Here is an 18,798-nt window from a genome sequence, read left to right as displayed (position 1 = left end):
TATAATATTATGTGCTTATAGGGTTGATATCATTTGTATGTTCCTGAGACTTGTATGTGCTTATAATATAAATAACAACAAAATTATTTTTCCGTTTTTTGTGTCTACCACTAATTCTAAATTTATCTGTTTGCTTATTTATATGCATATAAAATTTGATTATTAAAGTCAGAATTTAATTCTTTGCAAAATTCTGTTGTGAAAAATTACTTATATTTTAGTTAGTATTAATATAGCTAATTATATTTTTAAGCGCGATACATTTCAGCAAAAGAAATTTATTTGTGTAACAACATTAAAATATGATTTTAAAAACGTGTCTATCGAGACGTCTTTATTGACGTTAAAAAAACGTTCAAGAAGGAATAATTAATATATAATGTATAATTTTTGATATAAAAGATAATACAGCATAATAGATTAATATAAAATTAATGTAAAATAATAATATATAAAAAAACAATATATAATATTTCATACAATATACAAAATACGTGTGTTATCTGAGAAGATACCTCATATGTTATCTCACGTTTCAAAGAATAAAACTCTTTCTTAAATTTAAACGTACGCATTCTCTTTCTCTCTCTCTTTCTCTCCTCTTCACTCGTTCTCTTTTTCTCTCGAGCTTCGTGTTCCGGATGTTCCGGAGTTAATCACCGCTTACACCTTCGCACGGCAGGGGCGTTGCGAGCGTTCTCGCTCTTTCATCCGCCCTTCCCGCACATTTCCCACGCCGCGCCCACCCGTTAGCTTAGCTGGCTGGTAGCCACTGGTAGCGCGGCGTCAGTGACGCGGCGTCGTTGCGCGTCGCTCGGTGAGACTCTTTCGCAGGCGAGCGCGTTCCGCCGAGCCCATCGTTACCGAGGCCAGTCCGCCGGGGCACCGCCGTAGCGTGCCGCAAAGTAGTCGTGTAAAATGGCGGCGTACGAGGGCTCCGCTAACACGAATCCGAATTGCGAGGTGGTGCGCGGGCAAACGTTCGAGGTCGGGCCGCGCTACACAAATCTGTCATACATGGGCGAGGGCGCATACGGCATGGTCGTGTAAGTGCAATGTTTGTCTGTGCAAGTGAGCGCGTATATATATGTATGTGTGTGCGTGCGTGTGTGTGCGTGTGTGTGTGTGTGTGTATGTGTCGTTCGGCTGCTCAATCGCGATCGGCCGCTCGATCACCGGCCGATCTCCGTCGTTCCGTCGTCTGATAGACCGACTGACAATTATGAGATAAACATCGAGGGCGACGCGCGGGGTCCGACGGAGTCGCGGACTCGAGGACTCGCGCGGTGTTTCGATCGCGAGACGATTCCGAAGTCACCGAAGGTTTGTTTTTTACTCCCGCACTGCTGCACTAGTGCAGGAATAAGTTAGAATGAAAAAAAATATATTTGTCTTATTCTAACTTATTGCACCAGTGCAGCAGTGCGGGAATGAAAAACAAACCTCGAGTCTCTCGACGGGGACGACGTGTGTGTTTCACCCTGAAATCTTTGAGGGTTGCTGACGCACAGTCGGAACCGCCTTTATTTGTACTCCGGGTACATTCCCTGTTTCTCAGTCCGTTGCGTTCAGAGCATCAATCATGTAAGAGCCTTAAACACAATGTCAGGCAACAGGCAATAGGAACATAAATAATAAAAGAGAGAAAGGATCTTCTCTCTTTCTCTCTTTATTTCCTATTCCTATTGCTTGTTGCCTGGCATTGTGTGATGACCTTAACTTTTTCCTTAGGGTGGAAACGTGAAAAGTGAAAAGTTTCACTGTAACTACCTCTTTCTATTAGGGTTGAATAGAAAGAGACAGTAACTTGAAACTTTTCACTTTTCACGTTTTCGCCCTAGGGGAAAAAATTACATGATCGATACCCTGATGTTTTTTACATCTAAGGATTTGTACCCCGCAATAACCGGGTACAAAGTTTCAAAAAGAAAAGGATGAACGTTTCTCGAACGCGTTTCGCACGCGTCCCGATCTCCTTCCGGACAAAAGCCGCCGATCCACGGACTGCCCGACAGCACGCGCGCACGCATGACGCACGCTCACACGTACGCACGCTCACACATACACAACGCGAGCACGCACGCATCATAGTTTTTTACATATCTTCGCTTTTATAAACGCACGTCACGCCCCTTTCACCGTATTTTTTCCACTCACGTCTTTCTCCTATTTTTCTCTCATTATCCGTTCTCTTTCTTCTCTGCGTTTTCCTTTCTCTTTATTTCCCCTTTTTCCCCCCGCATTGTTCCCTTTCTTCCCTCTCGTTTTTATCCATCCCGCACGTCACGCCGCTAGTGAGAGACGCGATTGCACTTTTACGATTTACCAATCTTATCTTATCGCTTTTTTCTTTTTTTATCAGCTATCATTGTTAACATGTGCGCGATTATATCGCAACGAATATTGCGTGGAGGGCGAAGCGCGTAAACGCACTTCCGTGCTGCATGGATTATCTCTCTCTCCCGCGCTATTCCGTACCTTTTTTTTGTTGCTGTCGCGTTGTTATTACAACATTCCCCTACGTAAGCACGGAGCAGAGGCTGGAGGAGAGAGCTAAGCGGTCCGGAATATCCTTGCGCGTGAAAAAGAGAGTATTTCGGAGAGAGCTTCCTGATGAGCTTGCGAGAAACGCTGCTCGATTCCGACGGCAGGTTCTTTGAGATAAAATTCGGAATTGATTTTTCTATAATTACGACATGTTGCGTTGACAATATTGATGTCGAATAAAAATATCAAAGCCCCGGGACTTGTACGTGGCTGAAAGTAAAAGACTTCTATCTCTCTCTCTCTCTCTCTCTCTCTCTCTCTCTCTCTCTCCTCGCAGCTCGTTGTCGCCTTTGATGTGTAACTGAACTTCTGAGCTTCTCCTGTTTTAATCTTGTTTTAATCTTGTAGATGAAACGAGCCCCCTTCTCCCGTCGGGCATATTATTTTAATATCTCCGGCGGTAATAATTTATGAAAAAACGTTATCTAGATAATACAAAAAAATATCATAAATATTCTAAATTTTTATAAAATACGTAATGAACATTTTATATAGAAATTTTTATAAAAGAATTTTGGAATAATATAAAAATTATATTACTGTAATATATAAAATATGTTTTAGAAATGTATCGAAAAATATTTCTTTAAATACATTAAGGTATTCTCTCTCTCTCTCTCTCTCTCTCTCTGTATTTTTTTACAAGATAATTATATTTATAATTATATTTATTATATTTTATGTATATAGTATAAAAAATATACATAATATATATAATATGTATGTATATCAATATTTATTATAATCTCTTTTCTATCTTTTTTCTACTTACATCTTCCGGACATAAAAATGTGTGCAAAATGTTAATTTGGGCATACATATTTAAACATTTAAATCTTTCTTATAAATGTTGTAAAGAATTTTTATAAATATTTTGTGTTGTCTAGGTAATTTGTAACACAAAGAGTATTTATTGCTAGAAGAGAATTTTACTTCTTTAATTACTTTTGACATGTCCTATTATTGCGTCGGATAAGAAAAATCAAAGATTAGAGTTTTAATAGATCGGTCGAAGAGAGTATATCGGAGATTTTTTGTCACTTTTTAGATCAGTCGAATCACTTTCAAATCCATTTGGACCAATGTAATATAACTTTAAACTCGGTTTAACTTCTTATCCCTTTCTTGTTTCAAATATTAACAAAAAAACTGAAAGCAAGTTAAACCGAGTTTAAAGTTGTTATAATTGGTGCAAGCAGGCTTTAAAATCGAAGGCTTAATATTAACACGTTATACGAAATCATGTGAATTTGATCGCTGCAAGCTTTTGTTTTTTGCGCATAAACCACATCCTCTCGCGATATCCCAACGAAGACACACGTTTTCTGTGGATCAACTCGCACTAAGTTACGCCAAGCTTCCCAAATGATAGCAGAAAAGATAAACAGCGCGCCGGATGAATGAAGCGAGAGCGACGACTGCTCCAATCTCTTCACCGAGAAGGGATGTATCCCGAAGAATAAAAAGAACGTAAATAAATATATTGGAGGATTTGCGCTCTGGGCAAATTAAGGCACTTGGTTTCACCGTAAGGTTGGCATTTGTAGGAATGTATGAATAAAAGAAAATTTCATTAATATATTTAATTTAATTTAAAGGAGAGAAAGGATGATAAACCACCATTTTCTTTTATTTAAATAAATCTGTAAATATTTATGTGACATAATTCTTGTCAGTACAAGTTTGTTAACCATAGGATTTTACCAATTATTTTATAATCAGAAGTTGTTTGGATATATATAACATAATTAACGTCAAACATTAAATTCAATCATTTCAAGCCATATTCAAATTCTTCACACTAACATTAAAAAATTAATATCCGGTATATTTTTTAAGACGACGTAAAGAATACACACTTATAAAATTTTTAGCTACTTGCATATCTAGTTCATAACTGTCTTTTCTCTTCTCTAATTCAAATATACATTTAATTTAATTCTCTATTTAAAATCTTATAAAGGTACGTGCTTTGTTTTGCGTATGAATTATAATGATTGTTTCATTCTTTTCTATAATTTATTATATATAATTTATACTACATGTTAATTATATAAATTACTAATTATAATAAATAAATAACATTTTTTGTACATCTATATGATTGATTGCAAAAAAAGAACGAAAAGAATACACGCAAAGGATTAAGAACGGATATCAAATATTAAGATCTAATAGCGAAGAAAAACTGCCTTTTTATTTCTTAAATTTTTCTTCTATTTATTTTACTTTAAAACAAATTAAAGACCTATATTTTTCTTGGGACTATTTAATATGACAATATATAAAAATTTTTTCTGTTATTTTATTAATTAACATTAATGTATTTTTCAAACATTGGTTCGGGGATCTATGAAAAATTGTTACAATTACCAAGTTGCGATTAAAAAATCCGGGAAGCTTCTGTTGCTTTTGCAGCAAAAAAATTACACGCGCAGAATGCATAACACGTTGCTTTTAATTCCGTGTACTTTTATTTTGAAATAAATACTTTTACTTTTGTCATTTACTAAGAACATTTTCTTTTATTCATATGACCCGACGTGTACCGCGGGATAATTCGAGAATTACGAGGCGCTTGGAGCAGCGTCAAAGAGGTCTCCAGTGAATAATAAATGCGCCTTTACGTTTACCTTTTACAATACGTCTTTGCAGGTCCGCCTACGACAACCTCACCAAAACGAAAGTAGCCATTAAGAAAATTTCTCCGTTCGAACATCAAACGTATAGTCAGAGGACCTTAAGGGAAATAAAGATTCTCACAAGGTTTAAACACGAGAACGTAAGTCAGACGGACGCTCGAGGACACAGTTTGTCTTGCAGCATATTTTTTTTATTAAGTGTCGTTATTAATATATCGTTCTCTCTTTCACAACAGATAATAGATATAAGGGATATATTAAGAGCGCCGGATCTGGAGCAAATGAAAGACGTGTATATTGTTCAGTGTCTGATGGAAACTGATCTCTATAAATTATTGAAGACGCAAGTAAGTATTCACGTACATTCACTGTGTAGGCTTTTTTAACGCAAAATATTAAAGAATAGAGAGGAGAAAAATGCAGATTTAATGGAACGCTCGAAAAATAAAATTTTTATTTCCAGGCTATTAGTAACGATCACATATGTTATTTTCTGTACCAAATATTGCGAGGACTGAAGTATATACATTCGGCGAACGTGTTACATAGAGACCTGAAGCCGAGCAATCTGCTGTTAAATACCACCTGTGACCTTAAGATCTGCGACTTCGGTCTGGCAAGAGTCGCGGACCCGGAACACAATCACGCGGGTTTCCTCACGGAATACGTGGCCACGAGGTGGTACAGAGCTCCAGAAATCATGCTTAATTCCAAGGTATTTCGTCTCGCAAGTGAAAAATGTGTTCGAGCGAACGAGAATTAAGGTAAATGCACCGGTAACCGAACATGTAACGATGTAGAGTCATGATTGTTGAATTTTTATAAGAATTCTTGATATGAAATGATTTATTAATTATATAATTAACTAAAACATGAAATATCTGAACGTTATTATTAACAAACATAAATATGAAAATTGTTTTAATTCTTCTGAAAACAATAAAAACTTGTAAAGCATCTGAATTAATGAACCAATATCTGGATAATTTAAAACGTTTGTCTTTAAAAAAAATTTCCTAAATGCTTGTCCTAAATAGAATTGAATAGATTTATTACTTCCAGCTTACATCACCAAGAAAGGACTTAATGTTCACACAAAATTTTTTTTACCTTACTCATCCATCCATATCTTAACTTAGTCTTAATATCTTAATGTTTTACATTTACTGACTAGAAATTGCTGACTAATTCATCCTGTTCCATTTTAACACTTTACAACATTTTACAAATTTTGTTTTCTACCATTATTTGTTGTATTTATACTGTTTTATAGTTAAAGCTATATTTACTTTATGTACTCTTAAATACACTCACTTTACCTTACAATCAAAGTTTTTCTACGATCTCTATATTGCTTTTATATCCCTCTCGTTCTTCACTTTTATTTGTCCTAAACATTTTTTCTTAAAGTACTTTGTACAACTAAATACAAAAAATATCTTGACAAATACAGATTCTTTCTTAAAAAATGTCTAACAACATTGAAATATGAACTTTAATTTAGCTATGTAACTTTATTTCTTTAACATTAATTTGTATAATATTTAAAATAATCTATCTTATAAATATCTTAAAGTATTTAAGGATTTTACAATTAAATTTTATTATAAATTATATTATAAAAAACATTTAAGATTAAAGTAATAATAAGTTTCATGTAAGTGGTTAAGAGACATGTTCAGTCGTGGGAACATTTACCTTACATTTATCTTGTATTTCATGCATCTACGTGATTCTGACACAGTTTCCTTGACGCAGGGTTATACCAAATCCATAGATATATGGTCGGTAGGCTGCATTCTAGCGGAGATGCTTTCGAGACGAGCGATATTTCCTGGCAAACACTATCTAGATCAGTTGAATCACATTCTCGGAGTCCTCGGCTCGCCTCCACAGGATGATCTCGAATGCATCATAAATGAGAAGGTACTAGTTTACAATGCAGTTTACATGAGTGGGCATATATTACATTTATAAGAAGAGAAAGGTGTGCGCGATACTAAAGCCTTCGGTTTTCAGGCACGGAATTATCTCCAGTCATTGCCGTTTAAGCCAAAGGTACCGTGGTCGAGTCTCTTCCCCAATGCCGATCCGAGAGCCCTGGATCTCTTGGACAAAATGCTGACGTTTAATCCCAATAAACGCATCGTGGTGGAGGACGCGTTGGCGCATCCATACTTGGAGCAATATTACGACCCTGCCGACGAAGTAAGTTTCTATTTGTCACTGTAACACTGCGATTACGAGTGTCAATTTGTACCCATAAATTTCAGCCTGTAGCAGAGGAGCCGTTCAGATTTGACATGGAGTTGGATGATCTTCCAAAAGAAGTATTAAAGCAGTATATTTTCGAAGAGACTCTATTGTTCCAAAAAAATCATCAAGAGAATATGTAGTCGACTGGTAATTGTTAAATTGGTCTTGTGTCATATCGCTGGTCTTCTGATCCGTTGATATCCGCTGACAATCGAATGCTATTTTTCTTTCTTTTCGTCAAACATGCTATTGCTAGAATCGCAATAGCGGATACGCGTGATAAACTGAAAAAAGAAATGAAAAATAATGGAATGGAATGGAACGGAAAAGCGTGAGCAATAGAGCAGGATTGGTGCGAAGGATACGTGTTTTTAACAATCATCGTCAACTTTATTCATCGCTCGACTAACTGACGAGAAAAATATTAAGATATTGATAAAAGATTTAGTTCTGCGATCAACGAACGATTAAGGCCGATTAGCTGGGTGAGTGAAACAGTGTCGCAATGTCCACACATACGTTTGTACATTCGCATATCTTTTCGCTTGAAGAATAAAAAATATGGTGTCTTATGTTTTACCGGATAGCATAATATCAATTGGCACAACATGTATCTTTAATTTATCATCGTTCGTACCGTATCGAACCGTATCGTACCATACCATCTGTCTGTGATTTAATTGCAAGTTGCGTTGTGACGGTGTAATATGCGACGTACTTTGTCTTCATTTCATCGTCCTCTCTTGAATTATTTCTCTTTACCTCCCCCAGAAAGTGAAATGGCTGAGATTACAACGCGTAAATTATGTGCGACTAGGGCAATACATATATTCGGGTTATCGTGCCTCCGATATTTTTTTCTGATATCGGAAATATCATAGATACCGGGGATATCGGAGTGCTCTAAACATTCACTCTCTACGCGATTCGAACGCTTATAGGCGCGTTCGTGTTAATAATTCATTTCGTATGATCGTTTTTCATTTCTTATGTATGTACGTATGATTGTGTGTACGTACATGCGTAGGTACGTACGTGTGTGACAGAATTTCTTTTTCGTGTTTAATCCGTTTATGATAGTCGATCGTTATAGCAAATATGCGACGTGCATGTGCGCCATGATCGGCGCGTCTACACAAATATAATAGTATATAATTTATATTAAAAAAGAGAATCGTGATCTTCTTTCTGAGCGTGTGATAGTAACGATGGTGCCCGGATTCATAAGAGTTTAAATGACAATTCGAATAGCATGTGTAAGAAGGTCCCACGTTAGCATTTCGGAGATTTTACGAATGTTACTGCATCGTATGAGTTTTGTCGCTCGTAGAGCCCTTCCGAAATCGATATCGCAATTCAAAAAGAAATCTGTCTACGGTAAAGTCAATTTGAATCGCTAGAAATCGAATTCGCTAACTGATATCGATATAGCTCCATTCGGCCTTATTGAAAATATATATAGATAGAGAGAATTTTTTCTCAATCCCATTTCCAAGAAAACTAGGTTGTGAGAGAGGAATGCGAAAAATTTAGAAAACAAGACGAAAGAAAAAACCAAAACAGGGACAAAGTATTTACTTCCTCTATTAACTGTTACCAACCTTCACATTCTTCGATACTTCCAATAAATTAATAATTAAAGAAAAATTCGTTGTTCGTAAGATTCTTATGTAGATCTAAGGATGCATTTCTAGTAATTACATATTCTCGTTGAAGATGATTCCGCGCTTCACACCTAAAATGCGGGGCACACAACAGCGAGTAACATTCTGTCGTTATCATAACGTCATAAGTTCAAACTCCGTCGATTTAATACGTCATATGTATCTTCCTTCGATGTTTATCCGTTGTAGCGCATTCGTTTGGCAAATTGTCGTGGATAAGAGAGTTGAGAAATCTCTTGCGGTTTACAATTTTTCTTGCGCGCTACATAGCCTTGTATGTTACAAGGTACACATAGAGTAAAAATAGATGACGAACAGTTTAATTATCTCACGTGATGTATACATAAACATAATCTCTTCCTAAAATGAAATCAGTGTGAACGAGATAATCCTTCGTAACGACAGATTCTAAATTAGATCATGCCATATTAGATAATCCCAGGGATAACGAATTTGAATGCTTTTAGTTGTATGACGTAAAATAAATAAATATCCTTTTTCTCGCGATTGATTCTTAGTCGTTATAAGAATATTCCATGTATGAGTACAAAGAATTACTTTCAAGATAGATGTATCGTGCTTCTATATTTCTTATACGATTTTCTTCTCGCAGGTAGAGGCAAATTTAAATTTAAATTAAATTAAATTGACCTGTAATGAATCTTGCAACAAAGATTTCGGAAATCTTCACGCTAATAATGTGTCGTAGGTGTAATATTTTCCTTTGGGCTTGATTTGTGTTGACGGAGAACCGTTGTACCAGTTTACGATAATATGTCAGAATTTAATACATTAAATACATATTAAGCTATTTTTCTTCTTGTATAAATCGTTTAACGGCGCTGGCTCCAAATGACGGAGTCTTTTTATGACCTTATGTCACTACTGCAGGGTTAAATAAGACGTGTTATATCAATGGACAGTTCGTATAGTAGAGTCTTTTTGAAGATTTGCTCTCATTCGAGGCCTTTTAAACAGTTCTTACATACCGTAGATCACGATAATAAAAAATCGTGCGCTCAGCAAAATTGTAAGCCGACGAGAAATCGAAGCTCTTGCTGTCAATGATAATTGGATACGTAGTACATATATTTGTGATTGTGATACAAATGCGCGGTGAAAAACATATTTGAAGCAAGTGCTGACAATGAGATGCTGGCGAACGTAGGACGTTGCGCATAATTATATCGTAATATATCGATGAATCATTGTCGATATCATCAGGCCTAATATACTTAAAGTTATGTATGTGTACTTGTTGTTGTTGCCGATTCTTATATATCCAGACGTTCACGGGAAATTTTCGTCTGTCGATTTTCGATGTTAATTGACGCGACGACTGTACCATTGTAAAGAAGGGTAGAAGAAGAGGCAGCGGAGCGTGATGATAAATTTACATTGCCGTTTCCTCGACAAGTAGAACGATAGTTGTTAGTCTTCGAGTGACGTTGACTAAACCAAATCATTAGCGTTTTTACGTAGAGTAGAAGGAAAAAAAGAGGAGGGGAAAAAAAGCCTTTGAAGAGAAAGGTCCGCACAACCGCCTCTTTAACAACGGGCAAGATCGGCGTTTTTCACTTGCGCACATCAAATATGTAAAATATGTTATCTGCATCATGGAAGGATCCCATCGCGGGAGGAGTATTTATATCATCGCAACCAGCGTTTGAAATTTGAGACGCAAAAATCTGTAGAGCTGCGATTCGATTAAGTGGCTCCTGTTAGCTTTTCGATTGAACAAATAGCTGACATTTCATCTCTCTCTCTCCAAGATTGTTTCTGTCCCTCGATTTCCTGTCGTTTCCAGCAACTCTGATCCCGCGCGATCACGTTGATCATTCGACCCCAACGGCAATATCGTGAAAGATATCGTCTTGTCCGTTTCAATTGTGTCGCTGTGAATCATTAAAAATAGTTTTTTGTCGCCGAAGCTGCATTCATAGTGTTTAAAACGACTGTAAATAATAATGATAATAATAATTATAATTAATAGTGTTTTATTATTATTAGCCTATTGTTATTAATAGCGTTGAAATTGCAATGCTTTTAATTACAGAGGATTATTCTGTTACATTGGAATATCAATCACGTTAATCGGATTTACTCCTCAGCTAAATTTGCACAGTGATTTTCGCGAAAATTTTATTTGAAGTAAAGCGCAAGAGGAACACAATTAATGAAATAATTAGAAAGTTAAATTAAAGCAGTATTTGATACTGCTTATCGTGAATTTAATTTTACGTCGAATGACAATGTATGAGTTATCATACGAGCGAAAAGATAATCAAATAATATATGCGACTAAAATTAAATAAAAATAATAAAAATATCTTGCAATGCGTTGTTTATTCAACAAATATAAAGTATAATCGGAGTGCTGCTGAAAAAAATGTAAAACAAAAGCCGTGAAAATAGTAAATGAATCATTTCAATATTTTTCGAGTTTGCATCGATTTGGACGTGAGTTATCTTTTTGAAATTACAATATCAAATGGGGAAAATTATAAATGAGAACCTATGAATGTAGCTGAGCAGCTATTTGAGAAATAAATGTACTTACTGTGTTCTCTTTATCTCTAATTTTTTTATTACCTCGATGGCTGTTCCAAATGATTGTTATCCGTGACGAGTCGTCCTAATTCATGTTAATTAAATTATCATTATCGACTATTGTATTTTAAATAGCTATTCCAACTATTATTGTGCTAATATAAAAAAAGGTTCTATTGGCCAATTATTCACTGTCTTTCTTAAGTTATTCGTCCCCATGAATTTTTTAAATTATTAGCCAACATTCTGTGTTAATTTCGCTTTTGGTTATCATGTTAGAGATAACAAAGTAAAACTTTAATATGCTTCTCACAGAGGTGATGATTTATCGGGGTACGTCGATAAAATTTGTCAACTGGAAAATTCGACGATAAGAGGATTATCAGAGAAATGGTGAACATAAGACGGCATACAGATTATTGCTTTATTATATTCGTTATTCATTCCTTTCTTTTTTCGCAATAATGTCGAGTATTATTTCGGATTATTAGAATTGCCTTTACAAAATATTTCACTTCGTTACTTGAGAAACATGATTTTAGAAGAGCCTAAGAAATTATACTTTCATCTTCGTACAAAAGGTACATGATTTACATCGCAATTTCGAAGCAACGCAAGATCTCTTCGAAAATTTTCTTTTTCCATAATTACACAAACATTTCGGTGAAAGTACGTAGTTTTCTGCAAGTTGCTTGTAGGTACATAATCTTTGTCACATTTACACGCGATATTATCGGAAGCATTCATTATCTGTCTAACGATAAAAACAATGATTGTTATTGAAAGATCGCTCGATCTCTATCGATCACTAATGTACATACGTTACGAAATGTTTCATACCAACTGCGTTTCGATATTCATTCTAAGTGCTGAAGATATATGTAATACTGTTGCGCTGCTGATTTTATAAAGTATATGCATATATTTTCATCAACGACAATGATCAATATCAAAACGCAGCCATTAATATTTTCTTTTTATGACACACGCATATAAACAATAGCAATTTTTCCAGTGATGAAAAAAGAAAAACTTCATTTAGTTCGTAAATTATGTAAATTTGAATACATATATGCTTACGTAATTTACACAATTATTTCACCATAGCCGATATAAAATGTTACGAAAGTCTTAAAATGATACATATGAAGAATTAGCGCACCTTTTTACAAGTTCGAGCCTTTGAACAATTAGTTCATACGATGGTCACTCTCCGTCACTATTATCTTTTGTGTATTTATCATTTTTTACTTCTATTCTCAATGGAGAACGCCCTCTGCTATGATTTCCAATACGTGATCGTAAATCACCGCTCTTCAAGGTACTCCTTAAGTCGCGGCTGTCCGATGGCCTTTAAAAAACAATTTATAAGTTTATAAATGTAAATGTAAGAAAACTCGATCATATAATGATAAGTCGTATGCACTTGGTTAGATAGGAACCACGTTTTTCCAAAGATACTGGAAGGTTTCTTTGGTAAAATGTAATTATTAAATTGTTAATATATTAAAAATAAAAATTATTGTATATCGCAAGTCATATTACACAAATTATCACATACAATATTCACCTACACTTTAATCAAAGCCAATAAGAACCAAGAATTACTGGCATTTAATTTAAAAAATTTATCAGTATATAAAAAATTTATTCCAAAAATATGCACAATTGATGAGAGGAATCATTTTCAGTAGGTAAAAGATTACTAAAATATTTTCTTACCTCTTTTTCAAATAACTGTTATTAACTTCGCTTTTAGTGTGATTTAACCTTGCCCATACAGTGGAGGCAATGCGTGGCTTAGGCGGGACCACCTTTATCACACTTCCTTTAGGACCCTGAATCTCCTTTGCAGGCACATCATTGTCTTCCTCACCACTGTCATCTTCATCCTCTCTGTGTTCGCCTTCTTCTTCGTTATCCTCCTCCTCTACCTCTTCTCCTTCCTCTCGCTCTTCTATATTTATCAGGCTTCCTTGACTATGTCCCTGTTTCTCAGTGTCTTCTTTTTCATGGCTGTTCTCGTCTTCCTGCCATTCTCCTTCTTCTCTTTCCAACGATTGTATCTCTTTTACGATCTGGTGGCCTTGCTGCCGAATTATTCCGGAATTATTGCGTTTCGAACTCATTGCGTTCGTATTTGTGACCACCACTTGAATGGGCTCGCGATACTGCGTTTTCGTTTTCGACCTTCCCGAAAGCTTCGATCGTAAGTCACCACTGTTATTCAAGTTGTTTAGAATCATCTAAGAAAAAAAAAAAATATATCTTAGATATAATTTATGGAATAAATTATTGCAAAAACATTCTTCTAATAAAAACAAAAACTAACTTGGAATCGAAGCTTCGCCCGACGCTTCTGCACTTTTTCCTCCTCGTCGTCAGCGTGCATTCGCATGCGGGGAATTTTGCTCCGTTTACACCAGTCCTCGTCGCTATCGCTACTGTCACCTGAACTGGCCTCACCCGACTCCTCGGCTTGTACCGTATCCTTTTCTGGGCATTTGAGACCCAATCGTTCTTTTATGCTACGTCCTTGTTCCTTAATACCGTTCTTCGGAAGAAAATCGTCCTCCACGACGTCGTTCAAGCCCCACGTTTCGGACAAAGCGCCCCACGGATTTTTCATTTCATTTGTTTGACTGTTGTTTTCGATCAACGATTCGTGTGTATTACTTTGTTTCGTTTGCTTGTACATACGCTTACGAGATTCCGTTAGAATTCCTTTGATACCTGCATGTTTGTACATAGAAACAAAAGTTATCTGTAAATGTTACTTTTAATTCTTGTTTTGCTATATAATAAAATTATATTTACCTCCAAAATTAGGATTTCCATATTTTTTGTAGTACTCGCTCCTTTTTTCCGCATTAAATTGCTTTTTATCTGCCCTGGTGGCGAATCTTAAGTAGATTCCTTTAGACTTTGGATAATCGACACCTTTTCTCCATATACCAGGCGGTAATGGATAATCAATGTCTTTAATATTTATACAATTCTCTTTCCTTCCATTCTTGTCTGCATCAACAGATTCACTTTTCTCATTTGCCATGTCGTTTTTCCTGCTCTCAGAATCGTTATCGCGATTTGAGTGTTTTGCAATGCTGCCTATAATTTGTGTGGACAATCCCAGCATAGCTCTAGCTGCCGTTACATTGTCGAACCAGACTACATTGCCTACGGTATTACAAATCATATATCAAAATGTATAATAAATAATATGCTGTTACTTTAAGGAAATTCTAAAGCTAATTACCAATATTTTTTATTAAAAAATATCTTTGGCTCTACAGAATCCCAAATTATTTTACACAAAATAAGCACAAAAATGAACAGGCGATTTCATATCAATAACAAAAAATTTTAATACTAATAAATTAAAACATAAACTTAATACTTTTTCCTAACATTTTTGTGCATTTCAATTCTGTAAAAAATTTTTTACAGTCTATAAAGTCTAATTCTATAAAGTCAATTGAAAAATTAGTTTATTTAAAAAAGTATTAGTAAAAACTGACAGCTTTAGGATTCCCTCAATAAAATAAAATAAAATATACATGATACGTCATTGATCCATTCAATCGACATTGGAGAATAATCTTGAAAATATTGAAATACATCTTTGGTGCCCATATCCTCAGTCCCTCTCATATGAATTACATTCAACCTGATATTTTTTGTAGCCTCACTGTCGTTCACAATACCCATACTGCAATTATTGTAATAAAGTCACAACAATCGGTTTTGGATTTATTCGACAAATCCATTAAGCATTTCGAACCTGCTGTATAGATCTTCTTCTAGACTTGACGATTCTTTAGATTCCATCAAGCCGAAACGTTTTGCTCGCACCTCCAGTTTTGATCTTTCCTCTTTGCTGAATATATCTATGCCAGTTGTGAATGTGTCCACAGATTTTCCAGAGTCCAATATCTGGATCTCAAGAAATTTAATAATGCAAGTAGTATAATTAAAGCATTGTTTTATAATGATATTAATTGACATCTGGATTAAAGTCGTTTCTGTTACCTCCGGTTCTGGTCTTGGAGCAGCTCTGGATCTCTCTGCTTCATCGATAGGTACCATCTCAACGTCCGAAGGTTCGTCGTACTCTTCCTCCATCGTGAGAAGCGATACGAATGCGTCAGGTGCTTGAATATCACTGGGAAAGATCAACGGGTATCCCGAGATCCTGGAGAGATGGTCTGGTCGATTCGTAAACAGCGATTTCCAACATCAAACAGCAATAATGAGTTTATAGTTTACAAACAGAATTTAACCACAACGGCAGACATTTACAGGCCACAGCTGGAGCCATGAATCCATGATAGACACGAATGGTAGAAGGTCTATTCATGGTGGAAGTAACAAGGTGTGCTATTGCGCAGGCATTTCTATTGACCAATAAGAGAGCGTGCCAAGATTCCGCCATCTTGTATAACCCTAATGGCTCTGGCACACTAGACGCGATAAGCGACGAGCGATGAGCGATATCCAATAAGAGTTTTACTTTTTCCAACATGGCGATGAAATGTTCGAAAATGTCATAGACCTTATAGATATGGATTGGCAATACCAAGCGAAACCGTGTCCATACTTCTCTCTCTAAAGAGTCCGGAAATATGTTTCGCGCATGCTTGTACATATTATACATTGAAATCCAATGATTGGATACGTTTTGGTCACGTGTTTTAACTTATGTGTGTGTATATATATGTATATACATATGTATGCATGTGTGCTAACATGCGCGATAGTTATTTCCGGTAACTTTAGAGAAAGAAGTACTAAAAAGTCTGTTTCTCTCTCGCACCTCTTCTGGACACCGTTTTCTATACACAAACTGTAGCAATTGCCAGTCCATATCTATAAGATCTATGGAAAATGTAAAGCTCTCGTTGGATATCGCTCATCACTCGTCGCTTATCGCGTCTAGTGTGCGAGAGCCATAATGGCATACGTATGCGCAAATACCCACTCTAACAGAAAAGTTGCAAGTTTATTGGTAAAAAGCCATACAATAGCCAATAAATTTCTAACTTTTCTGTAAGAACAGAATTTGCGAATACGTTTTTCTTGCGAATGAATTCAAGAATCAAACCTCAGGGGCTCGATTCTTGAATTTATTCGCAAAAGAAACGTATTCGCAAATTCTGTTCTTACAGAAAAGTTGGTAATTTATTGGCTATCGTATGACTTTTAACCAATAAACTTGCAACTTTTCTGTTAGAGCGGGTATTTGCGCATACGTTTTCTTGCGAATGAATTCAAGAATCGAGCCCCAGGCCTCGATGCAACGGGATCCAGCAAATATCATCTTTTTTTTTATTATTAGTTAATTCTTTAAATCTAGAGTGTAGTCTTTTAATTTCTAATATATATTTATTCTGATATACATCTAATTAATCTATTGTTCTTAAGAGCTTGTAAAACCGATTTACAATCCGAAAAAATTATTACATTATCTCTATCTATACATTTATCATAGCTAATTCTATAGCAGTCTTAATGGCAAATGCTTCCACAGAAAATATTGAACACTGCTTCGGTAAACTTACACAGTAGCCTATATCATGCTCTTTCTCTTGAGTTGCTACTAATATATATCGTAATATCATCCGCAAATTGTAACACGTTAATATTGTTTGCCACATCCTTTGCGATTTCGTTGATATATAATGCATACAAAATAAGATTAAGAACAGCTCCCTGTGGGGTTCCCTACCAACATGTTTCTTAACATATTTTTGACTATGTATATCAAATTCTGTTTCACGTGGTACAAGCCAATTTAGCATAAATAACATAATACCTGACGGACATCCAATATTTTTTAATTTTTTTAAGAGAATATCCAAGTCTACATTTCGTCATATGCCGATGCAATATCCAAAAAGGTAGCAAGGGAGTAATTATTATCAACTAGCATAGAACTCTTAACGTCCGCAAATAATTTAACTAAATTCTCCGCACAAGATCTGCCTCTTCTAAAACCGTTTTGCATAGGGGATAATACCTTCTTCTTTTCTAGCCACCAAATAAGTCGCTCATTTACAAGGCGTTTCATAATTTTTCTAACACAGGAAAATAGGGCAATAGGACGAATCTTTTCTTTTCCAATTTTATCGATGAAAATTACTTGAAATTTTTTCCAATCGTTCGGAATAAATCCAGTCTTCCAAATACGATTATATATAGCAAAAAGTATTTTGAGCAATTTTAGGTAAGTGTTTAATCATTAGATAGTCTACATACTCTACATGATCTAAACATGGGGCCGAATCTCTTCAAACCATATTCAAAGTTCTAATTAACTATTCATTTCAAAATCTTGGTCTCACTCATAGTCATAATATGTTGATGTATTGGTTATAAATTTCGATACCGTCCTATCTCCAATCATCCATGCTGGGGATAAAGCTTCAATAGTGTTATATATTTCCGTTTTTCTATTTTTAATTGCCACATATTCCAATTAATCCGTTTCTTAAAATTCTTAATAGTATTCATAACATTCCATACGATGTATGGAGTAAATGTTAAATCTATTACAAAACTGATGGGGAAATGATCCGATCCCCAAATATCATTTATTTGTTTATAATCTATGAAATCTGATAAATTGTTGTTTGTAAAAATTAGATCTAAATTAGATGAAGACTCGTCGTTATAGTTAAGTCTAAACTTTGTATTCATATTCAGCCATATATAACCCTTATTAAATATTGATAAATATAGTCTTTCACCATTATAGTCTGTGCTAATAAAATTCCACAAATAATGGTGAGCATTAAAGTCACCCATAACTATTGAGTCCAGATCATTCCCATCAAACTTCAACAAATCCTGCCATGTTATCATACCTTCAATAGAACCAGGTTTTCTACAGATAACTATAACATTTAAATTGATTCATAAATTTTTAGTCCTAATACCTATTATAAAAAATTTTCAAAGTTCTATCGTTTAAAATTGTGCACATAATTTTGAATGCGCGAAATCAGCACGACACAAAAAAAATGTGACGTGCTGGACAGTTATGACAATTCTGGCGACAAATCTCGGTAATTCTTGTATAGCACTGTGCTCTGACATTGTTTTTAAACAGAGTTCCATCGTTTAAAATTGTGCACATAATT

General features: G+C 35.2%; 2 protein-coding genes across 4 annotated transcripts; one reads left to right on the top strand and one right to left on the bottom strand.

The window, feature by feature from the left end:
* The first annotated feature begins 742 nt into the window (after positions 1 to 742).
* LOC105840576 (mitogen-activated protein kinase 1) lies at positions 743 to 11,846 on the top strand. The gene is made up of 7 exons (XM_012687541.3): positions 743 to 1,046; positions 5,203 to 5,329; positions 5,426 to 5,536; positions 5,653 to 5,904; positions 6,948 to 7,115; positions 7,209 to 7,397; positions 7,463 to 11,846. The coding sequence occupies exons 1-7, from the start codon at positions 919 to 921 to the stop codon at positions 7,583 to 7,585; spliced, it is 1,098 nt and encodes a 365-aa protein (XP_012542995.1). The 5' UTR covers positions 743 to 918; the 3' UTR covers positions 7,586 to 11,846.
* Positions 11,847 to 12,069: 223 nt separating this feature from the next.
* On the bottom strand, positions 12,070 to 16,010 carry LOC105840575 (nuclear cap-binding protein subunit 3). 3 transcript variants are annotated; one of them, XM_012687540.3, is made up of 7 exons: positions 15,689 to 16,010; positions 15,441 to 15,598; positions 15,217 to 15,347; positions 14,477 to 14,836; positions 13,992 to 14,392; positions 13,382 to 13,905; positions 12,070 to 13,010 (listed from the first exon to the last, which is right to left on the bottom strand). In XM_012687540.3, the coding sequence occupies exons 1-7, from the start codon at positions 15,779 to 15,781 to the stop codon at positions 12,866 to 12,868; spliced, it is 1,812 nt and encodes a 603-aa protein (XP_012542994.1). In that variant the 5' UTR covers positions 15,782 to 16,010; the 3' UTR covers positions 12,070 to 12,865. The 3 variants fall into 3 exon arrangements, with proteins under 3 accessions (XP_012542994.1, XP_012542992.1, XP_012542993.1); XM_012687538.3 differs by having other exon boundaries at positions 15,217 to 15,368; positions 15,689 to 16,009; XM_012687539.3 differs by having other exon boundaries at positions 12,866 to 13,010; positions 15,217 to 15,368; positions 15,441 to 15,592.
* Positions 16,011 to 18,798: the final 2,788 nt, after the last annotated feature.

This window comes from Monomorium pharaonis, chromosome 2 (genome assembly GCF_013373865.1).
Source record: "Monomorium pharaonis isolate MP-MQ-018 chromosome 2, ASM1337386v2, whole genome shotgun sequence".
Classification (NCBI taxonomy): Eukaryota; Metazoa; Arthropoda; class Insecta; order Hymenoptera; family Formicidae; genus Monomorium; species Monomorium pharaonis.
This window is presented reverse-complemented; position numbering and strand designations above follow the sequence as displayed.

What these genes read in the sequence shown, in the direction of transcription:
- LOC105840576 (XM_012687541.3), top strand. Translation starts at nt 919, where the DNA reads ATGGCGGCGTACGAGGGCTCCGCTAACACGAATCCGAATTGCGAGGTG. An exon ending in GGCGCATACGGCATGGTCGT is followed by an intron (nt 1,047 to 5,202) that starts GTAAGTGCAATG and finishes ACGTCTTTGCAG; the next exon opens with GTCCGCCTACGACAACCTCA. An exon ending in CAAGGTTTAAACACGAGAAC is followed by an intron (nt 5,330 to 5,425) that starts GTAAGTCAGACG and finishes CTTTCACAACAG; the next exon opens with ATAATAGATATAAGGGATAT.
- LOC105840575 (XM_012687538.3), bottom strand. Translation starts at nt 15,781, where the DNA reads ATGGAGGAAGAGTACGACGAACCTTCGGACGTTGAGATGGTACCTATC. An exon ending in GGGCGAAGCTTCGATTCCAA is followed by an intron (nt 13,906 to 13,991) that starts GTTAGTTTTTGT and finishes TTTTTTTCTTAG; the next exon opens with ATGATTCTAAACAACTTGAA. An exon ending in AACAGTTATTTGAAAAAGAG is followed by an intron (nt 13,011 to 13,381) that starts GTAAGAAAATAT and finishes TGTTTTTTAAAG; the next exon opens with GCCATCGGACAGCCGCGACT.